The 9,491-nt window shown below is 51.1% G+C and overlaps 1 protein-coding gene across 1 annotated transcript in view; it reads right to left on the bottom strand.

Annotated features, from left to right (window-relative positions):
* Positions 1-985: 985 nt before the first annotated feature.
* The window catches only part of ZNF185 (zinc finger protein 185 with LIM domain), a 52,051-nt gene continuing 43,545 nt past the window's right edge, over positions 986-9,491 (bottom strand). The window contains exons 28-33 of the mRNA XM_080365395.1: positions 8,524-8,625; positions 7,008-7,076; positions 4,877-4,957; positions 4,422-4,524; positions 3,770-3,868; positions 986-2,937 (exon numbers count right to left, since the gene is read on the bottom strand). Of these exons, the coding sequence (XP_080221521.1) occupies positions 3,770-3,868; positions 4,422-4,524; positions 4,877-4,957; positions 7,008-7,076; positions 8,524-8,625 (454 nt within the window). The 3' untranslated portion in view covers positions 986-2,937. The remainder of the gene's footprint in view (positions 2,938-3,769; positions 3,869-4,421; positions 4,525-4,876; positions 4,958-7,007; positions 7,077-8,523; positions 8,626-9,491) is intronic.

The following is a 9,491-nucleotide window of genomic DNA, read 5'->3' as shown; positions in this document are numbered from 1 at the left end:
CGGCGGGGCGCGGGGAGGCGAGCGCGGCCCGGCCCGGCCCCCCGCTGCCCCCCGCTGCCCCCGGCCCCCCCGGCCCGCGGGGCGGTCAGCCTGGGGTAGAGCGCTGGCGGGCAGGGCCCGGTGGGCGAGGGGGAGGGGTCGCTGTCCCGGCGCACACGGTCAGCCCGGCCCTGCCCGGCCCGCCACCAGCCTGGCGTCTCCTGGGGACGCGCTGCCAACAGGCGACAGTGACGGTCATCGTCTTCTTTCACACCCTCCTCCAAAATGGAAGGGGGGGGGGAGGGCGACACCCAACCCCCTCCGGCAGCTTCTCGGGGCCGACCCGATGGGTTCCCGCGGGCGGCAGAACCCGCTTCGTCCCCCCGGCCCGGCCCGGCGGCTGCACGGTGCCCCGCGCCGCCCGGGCACCCCCGACCCGGGACCGGCACCGCCCGGGGATTCCGTCCGTTTGCTCAGGAGGGGCAGCGGGGGAGGGCAGGCCAGCGATTCCTCAGTCCTGGCCGAAACAACTGAAAGCGCGTTATTCTTCGGAGCAGGCACAGGTTCCTTTGGTAGATGTCTTTGGGGGGGTGGAAAAAATCCGCCATTGACCGGTTGCTGACGGTGGCCACGCCGGTATCGGCAGGACAGGTTCCCCAGGTCTCCCGGCCCGATCCGGGAAGCCTGGAAGGGGCGGGCAGGACCCCGGCCCCCCGGGATGCCGCCCTGCAGGCCGAGGCTCCCTTTTGGAGCCACTTGAATCGCGTGGAAGATGTCACATCACGTATTTCCCGAGGCCGTTTGCTGCCCCCCGCCCCCCCCCCCCCCCCTTTCTCCTTGGCATCGTCTTCACTCCCTCATTGCCACACCGGCGAGCACAGCGTTCAGTGACTTCACAGACGGGTCGTGCCCGTAGGCCGCCAAGAAGCCAAAATTGTCGACAGAGACCACCAGATCAAAGGGCGCACACCAGCAGGGCGTTACATGGGGACGCGGGTGAGGAAGCTACACGTGAGCCAGGAGTGTTTATTAGAGCTGTATACCGGGGTGAAACAGGGAAACGCAGTGCAGAGGGGAGACGGAACAAAACGTACAATGGACAGATCCCGTTCCCTATAAGGCCACGTACCCATCAGGAACTCAAATCGGTTATAAATTATTTCTGCAGATTGTCTTCTCAAAGCGCACCTGTAGTTACAGGCCCATCTGTTTCAGTATTTTAAACAAGCCCCCTTTGACCATGGTGGGGTAAGACGTCTAACGGCTGCTGCACCAGTTATTTCCCACCACTGGTACAAGGACACATAAGGAACTGCTGGCCGTGATTTTCAGAAACGAGCATTTCATCTCCCTGATCTGCTTTTGTGACCCTCTTTTTGTTCAGAAAGTAACGCCTCTAACATCTTGATAATTTAGAAACGTAGGCAGCCAAAATCGTTCATCATTTTTGAAAATCACACCTTCATGCCTGCTGGGCTTTCAGGGGGGTGTTGTGCCATGCACCCTCAAAATAGAGCTGCCCAGTCCCCCGTCACAAACGATTTAAGGTTTCAACCTGAAGCCTGGCAGTGGCAGAGCTGTGACTGCTCTTAACGGGAGTTCTCCTCACGGAGTTGCTTCCGAGGTCATGCCTATGGTTCGGTTAAATAACTGGTACAGTGGCCTAAATAAAGCTAAGCAGCACTTGTGCTGTAAAACACGAACTTGCTAAGCTTTTGCATGCATGCCAGCTTCCATCACTAAGCGCATAAAGAATTACCTAGCTAACAATAGTCTGTGTTAGAGCTTTTGCCATCACCTATTTCCATGCAAGGGCTACTACAGAACTGACTTGGGCGCTTTGCGGTCACTCCTAATGCTTTCAACAAGCAAACTAACTCCGGACACATTTGGAGCTGCACTTTGAAGGCATAGAGCCCAACTTTCAGGTTTTGGTATTCAGGTTTCTCAACCTCTCAGCATCTGAATTAAGGGCTAAAATTATGCGATTCTGACTTCTAGTAAGTACAGCATCTGCTCGAAGTTCAATTTCGTGGGCGAGCATTTGTGATGTACACAATTTAGATCAATAAGGGAGGCAGCACAGCAAGCCTTGGCGAGGTGGGGGGAAATTCAGATGTCAGTCGAGCAGTGCTCCTTGTCAGGAGAGGCAACTGAGACACCTATTCTCTGGCACGTTCTGTATGGCCATGAGACACCTACCATCAGAGGCCAAGTTAAACTACCAGGTGAAAGTGAGCGTTATCTTCCCAAACAGACAGCAGACACACATGCTGCTGCAGCAATCCACTGAGGAGTAGGCAGGAAAGGGAAATTAAAGCTGACATACAATTAGAGTAAAGGAGTCTGCAAGTGCTCCTGAAAGCCCATGGAAAGCAAATGGAAATCAGGCAGAAGCTATTTCTAGGCAGAATTTGGGGGTGAGAGAAGCAGAAATAGCCTTTTGCTATGAACTAAATTCAAACCCTCCCAAGCACCTAAATTTAGTGTTTACCACTTCTTGTATCTTCTTGCTTTGTGCTCACACACACTAAGCTGCAGCCTGATGGCAGAAATGAAAGAAAAAAACCAAACCAAAACCAGAAAAGGTTTCTCGCAATTAGCTTAGATAGACCTAAGGAGCTCTGCCTGACTTCCAACACAGCGAGCGCTCTGGAATCTTAATGAAGTTAAAGACAGGCAGAGGGGCTCAGCACCTTTGGAAAATCAGCCCACTTATCTTTGTAGGTGACACTGCCTTATCTTGTTAGCATTGGCACTTGTCTTGTATGCAGCTGACAGCATAAACTAGCGGATGTTAAACTCATTCACTGTGATGAGGCAGTGGGAGGGAAAATAACTTGAGGAAAGCAGGGAGCAGGAATTCTGCTATCTTAGCCGGTCAGGAACTGCTAGATACATTCTCGTAAGTGCTGCTGAGGACTTTCCGCTGGCTGCCTTCTCCAGCTTTGCAAAACCCTGCAAGCAAATAAAGAGAAGGTGAACGCAGGAGCTGGGTACTGCAGAAAACACTGCATTACAGAGTGCAGTGGAGCAGATGAACGTGCTGGAATGGGACGGAAAAGGCAAGTCAGTCACATCGCATTAGGAGGCAAACAAAGCAGCCGTGTACGCAGCAAGGCAGGTGCCTCTTTCCCTCCTTCTCTCTATCATGAGGCAGAGGGAGGAAAGGAGCCTCTTTTTGTAATCTCAGTGCAGTGGCAGGGTTTCTGGCTGCCACTGTGGTGACTCCCGCCCCATCCAGATAATCAGGCAAAACAAACCCGTATCTAAGCTATTCCTTGTTGACCTGTTGACAGAATGTACAACTCTAATTTTCCCAGTGGTTTTCATCTCGAAGGACAGCAGTAACTGCCCCTGCCACTGACAGGCAGCCTCCTGGCTAGAGGAAAGTTATGACTGCAAACAGCACCCAGCCACCTGTGGCGGGTTAGCCTGGGGCGCAAGGGGGAAGGCTTTAGTTCCCTTCCGAGAGGACTCTCAACCTCTAAGGGACATTTCTTTCATCACTCAAGCCAGCCCTCTACTCGTCTCCCCCACGTGAAGCTAACACAGCCTGGTTATCACATTATGGCCAGAGACTCTGGCTCTAAGCGAGACCCCTGGGACCAGCTCTGGCATGTTTCTACCTAATTCTGCAACAGGGGTCACTGCTTCCCACTAAAAAGCCACAGGAAAAATCCCTGTATGGGTCACTCGGTAAATGTAAGAGTTAAACGCTTTTCAGTCAGTAAACTCCATGAGCTCTCTCATCCAGGCATTTATGCTGACGCTGTGAAGGTGCACTCACCTAGAAGAGTTTCTCGTAGCACTTGTCACAGTGGACAAGGTCCCGGTGGATGAATATTTTATCCAGAAGATCTCCCATTGCTTTGTGGCAAATTCCACACTGCCAGAGGGAAAACAAGGTGGTCGGACAGTAACCAAAGCACCATGCAGCAATGACAGCATGGAGGGGGCAGAGAAACAGTCTCTGTATTGGTCTATAAATGTGAGGGTGCCAAAGCAACGACACCTTTGAGGTTAAACTTTCTTACAATAGACAAATGCCGCTGCAGGCTTCCTCCTCCCACACTCACCATTTCCACAGACTTGTAAACTTTGCAAGTTTGAGAGATTCAGCAAGAGCTGCGCTGGGGTGCAAAGGCCACAAAGCAGCAAGTCTGTCACAAGGACAAGGAGATGAGGAAAGAGAGTGCTGCTGTCCTATCAGGTAATGATAAAGAATTCTCCTAGTTCTAATACACATTTATTTGAGGAGCTGAAAACTGGGGACACAACCAACATCTGTGACTGCCTGACGTTTCTTGTCCCGATGTGTATGCAAGCACTTGGCACACACTATATACATTACTCAAAGTCTGAGGACAGAATTTGCAGCAAGATTCCTCCTCCCACCACTCCATTTCACAGCAGTTAAGGTTTTTGTTTGGGTTTTTTACCCTGAAACAATATTCGTGGCAGCAGATGTTGAGATGCTCTATTATGATCTTAGGACAGTCTCGGATCTCACGGCCACAGTAACTGCAAGCAGGTTCGCTGGCCCTGTGAAGGAACAGAAGAGTGAATTCCTCTGTAACACAACCTGGTTCCAGTCCCAGCGCTGGTACCAGAGGTTTCCTACCTAACTCCAGCACCACTCTCCATGAGATACCTGCTCCAACATGTGTTTGACTGTCAAGTGACAGTACAGAGGGGCACATTATCGCAGGGATGCAGAGACCACAACAGCAGGGCAGTGCAGATCTTAAAGTCAATGTCACTGTGTTTTCCAAAGCTCATTTACGCTTCATGCTGTTATTTCACTGAACACATATCAATATGCTAAAAAAGTAAAACCTTAAAGTTTTGTTTAACAGTTTGCTGAAACCCCCAAGGCAGCCCTGAATGGTCCCACCTCTGCAGGGGAGCGCTGGACAGGTAGCTGTGGTGGCTGTAGGTTGCTCTCTCCAAATCGGTCAAATCCACAAGGCTGCCACTGGAGACAGAAGCAAAGATCAGCACTTGGCAGTGATATATGGGAAGAATATCTCAGATGGAGTCATTAGTCATGAACCTGAAGTCCTAACTGCAACATCCCAGCTGCCTGCTCCTTGGAGAGGTTGGTCATCCCTAACCAGCTCTGAAAAGGCATTTCCCTCATAGAAGAGGCCACGCTGGCTGACGGGGCAGCGCTGCCGGCAGCACTATCTCCACCTTTGCTAGATTGATGCTGCAGATTCTCCATAGGGGTGGCAGTAACCTGCTCCCTGCCCCACACCACAACCGCTGTGCCTCGGGTCAGACCCAGAGCTGACTCTGGGCTCAGCCTGGCAGATGAGGTTTGCAGGGAGTAGGCACCCCCAAAGGCAAGCAGAGACAGAAGAGAGCTGGTGGCCCCAGCACCTAACTTCAGAGCGCTGAAAAATGCATCTGGCTGCTGCTGTCCCCACGGGGAGAGGCGGGATGCGGGCAGTGTGGCCGGGAAACCAGGGCACGCACCCTGAAATGGGGCTGCTTCGAGCCTGGGGCCAAGGGGGGTGGCACAGGCACATTGCAGCACTCTCCCTCCGTGCCAGGAGGAGCTGGGGGCGGCAGAAAGCCCATGCTGTGTCAAATGCGGCTCAGGAGGGGGCTGAGAAGACCTAACAACCTTGCCAAGGCAAAGATACTGCTTCCTTTTGCTCCCTGTCTCCTCCAGTATGTTCCCAACCACATGCTCCCAACCCTTTTACTCCTTGCCAGCCACGAGACCCCTCTGTGAGTCAGGTTGTCTTATTAAAATGGCAGAAAGCACAAGGCTGGGAGCACAGCTAAAAAATAGAGGGCGCCGAGGAGGGTGAGGGAGGGCAAGGGCTTCCCTGCCAGCGAGAGCCACGGCCACCTTGGCTGTGCTGCCCACGGGCCCACAGCATGCGTCTGGCAGCTCTGGGGTTGGGACAGGCACAGGCTGTGACCCCGACTACGGGGACCAACGTGTTTTCCACTGGCTGCTAGAGAAGAGTGGTGAAGTGCTGCGCTGGCTGCTGGGCAGGCAACCCACGAAATCCTGCCTCCACCACACTCAGTGAAACGTCTCCGGCCTCACTGGAGTCCTGATGTTTACATACGGACCCTATAAATAGCGGCTTTTTTCACTGCTTACTAAACTCCCCAATCCTGAGCTATTATGCAGGAAAAGACACAGAACACATCGCTAGCCTCACCCAGCTGAGTGCTCCCTTCTGTCTTCTGTTTGCCTGGGTTTTTTAGACACTGCAGCAATACGCTTATCTTTGGTTGCTGACATCTGCTTTGCCGACCTACAGGAAAGGCTAGAGATTTACGGAGTCTGTAATCGGCTACCACAGTAATGCCAACACAGCACTGAGGGAGGATAAATGCCAGCAGGGAGGCATCACACGGGGTGTTAACCGGCTGCCACATCAATGTAAGCGCGATGCACGCAGGGCCAAATTCTGCTCTCAGTCATGTTGGTGTCAATCTGGAGTAGCTTTACTTAGTTACCTTTGAGCAGAATACAAAAGAATGAAGATTTAAGCTTGAAAATGGCATCTTCTAACTTTTTCTAACTCATTTTTGAGTTGAGAACCCTCAACCTCCACATTTTTCTCACCAATTCCAATCATACATTTACGTGTGCAAATGCACACTGCAGCCTGACAGTGCCCAAATATGCAGCCTAAAAACCTGCAGCGTAGTGTTCTCATCCCGTCACCCACCTTAGAGGCCAGCCCACTTAGAGGGGGAGTTTACCCCTCCACTATGAGTTGCGGGATAGATTCTGTCACCGCAACGGAACTAGACAGCACAGTGCACTGCAGATATCCATCTGGGTCCCCAAAGCAGCGCTGCTGCCTTAGCAAAACTCTCTGCCCACCCAATGTAATAATCCCTCCAGGGCTAATTAGCTCAGGCACAATGGCATGCTGACGCAGTGCTAACTGTTCCAGCTCAGGAGCTTGCTTGGCATTTCAGCTGGCAAAGTCATACACTGTTGCTTTGCACATGTATGTAGACACATGACTGTCTCTGGACACTCCTCATACCTGCCATAGCGTGGGGAGGCTGATAACTCGCTGCTGTTCACGTACTCCTTCACAAAGAGGACCCCTTTTCTAGGAACGGATGGAGACAGAACAAGAAGCATTTGCATCAAAAAAGACTGGAGCTGATGAAGGACAGCGCAAGGGACCACATGTGTGCACTTGGACACTTAACGCGTGCATGAAAAGGCACAGAGTGAGATGTTGTTGTTCTTGAATAAATACTGAATATCAAGCATTGTTGCTAAATAACACCTAATATACCCCCCTCTAATTAACCCACCAAAACAAATCAAGTTAATTAAAAAGAATGGGGCGGATAATGTAACTCTTTCATCCAGTTATCCCCTGTTTTGCAAGGATAAGTCTTTTTCAAATCATGTCAGGATTATGCACACAAGTATTTAGAGAGCTTGTGATTCTGCCCATTAACATTAAAACCCTACTGGCACAGTACTACTTACACAGTGACCGTTTTGTCACTGGAGTATCTCCAGCATTTTCATCCATTATAAATTGCCACTGGTTTGATTTGAGGATCTTTTTTGCTTACAGAGCTGACCCTTCTTGCATATTCTTCCCTCTTTAAAATTCTGATTTCAAAATGACATGCCCCCATCTGTCGGTCTGTCTGCAGCTCTGTCACAGATCGAGGGGAGACACTGTGCCCACCGGCTCTCTTCCCAGAACCATGAAATGAACTAATCAGGCTCTTTCTCCATGGTGCATTTTCGTTGCAGCCTACAAGCTATGATTAATCCTTTCTTCTCATATGAGCAAACTAAGCCATGTCACAGCTAAGGAAAGAAAAGCTTTTTTTTTTTTCTAATTTAGCATAGACACTTCCCATGTCAAGTGTTGCAGATGAGAGTCTCCTACTTAGAAAGGTGTTGCAATAAGCAGGCTGTGGCAAGGCCAGCAGGACCCACAGCCTATGCTGACCTCTCACCACTTTGAAACCCCTCTCTAAATTGTGTAAAACTGCAGCAGTTTCTACCTCTGAGGTGGAGCCTGTGGAAACCACAAATCCCAGAATACAGCTCTGAGTTGACAGCTACACTGTGATGGGATGCTATCTCCTGTAATATGTGACAGATCAGGATCCTACGACAGCCCCACCAAAATCCGCTCACTGACAACAAAGGCAAACAGTCTTCCAAGAGCCCCACATCTGTGATGAGCGTGTATGGCATGAGGAGCTCCATCATGTCCCTCCAGCTACAACATGTTACGGAGGATTCATGATTTTGCCACACTAAAGAGAAAAGACACAACTCCTACAGTGAGTTACACCCTGGTCTCTAAAAAAGGGCACCTGGAGGAAAGCACCCAGCCCATCTCTCCCTTCTGAGTGGCTCTGGCCACCATGGCCATGTCTGTGCTCTTAGCCAGAGCAGCTGAGAAATGTCCCGTGGCCAGATGCCAAGCAGCAGCGCCTGGCTTGTCTTCACCAAACAGGATGGCTGCGCATAAAACCTGTATTGCAGCGGGAGGATCACAACCACCCATCGCTCTTTACCCGGCAGTGCTGGAATTGGGCTGGTACCCGGAGGCTGCTGGGCTGTTGTGTGGTAAGGTGGCAACTGGACTGCAGATCCTCTCACCCGAATTCGAGAGAAGCCTGGCGAGAGAGAGAAAATGGGCACTGGAAACATAAGCCGTGACGTGATCCAAGCTGGCAGCCAAGAAAAGACGTACCACTACTGCTAGGAGCACAGTTTGGGAGAGTGCAATAATAAGGCCCTTAACTGCACAGATGAATTCATCTTTATCGCAGACCAAAAAAGCCCCTTATTCTTTTCACATCTGCCACATGACAGTACTACTTCCCTGGAAAAGTGATTTGGAAATGTCTCATTTATAGGGCCACAGCAGAAACGATCAAACAAGGTCTGTACTTATTTGAAGATCTTAAGTGAATTACGTAGCCTGAATGGGAGCAGCTATGGAGGGAGACAGCACACAACACATTGCAGGAGAGGAGATGGGGACATACTGGCCAAAGTCCAACATAACTATCCCCAGCTCAGTAATTTCAAAAGTTGTATAAGGGAGAAGGCGGCAAAACTGCGGTTACTAAAATGTCTCTGTGAAATAGCTCTGCCTATCCACTCCACAACGAGACCTGCCAGTCTGCCTTGCAGGGATGAAGCTGATCTTGCCTGCAGCCAGTCCTAGGCTGTCTGAGGATCTTGTGCCTCCTGCTCACACCCACAACATACTCCCCTTTACAGATCCAACATTCAGACCTACAGTGGCGCCTCCGTAGTGTCAGACTGCACGTGGATGGGCTGACGCTGCTGCGAAGGACTGCAGAAAGCGCAGGGTGACGGTGTTCCATATTGGATAGCTCCTACCCCTTCCAACAGCCTTGTTCTGGGACAACTTCAGTCATTTAATCACTGACATTCTGGAGATAGGGATCCTCTCTCTTGGCATCCCTCTCTGCTTTTAGCGCTCTCTCTTTTTTTTTTTCCCCTGTAGCCT

Source organism: Falco punctatus (genome assembly GCF_963210335.1).
Source record: "Falco punctatus genome assembly, chromosome: 15".
NCBI classification, from domain to species: Eukaryota; Metazoa; Chordata; class Aves; order Falconiformes; family Falconidae; genus Falco; species Falco punctatus.
This window is presented reverse-complemented; position numbering and strand designations above follow the sequence as displayed.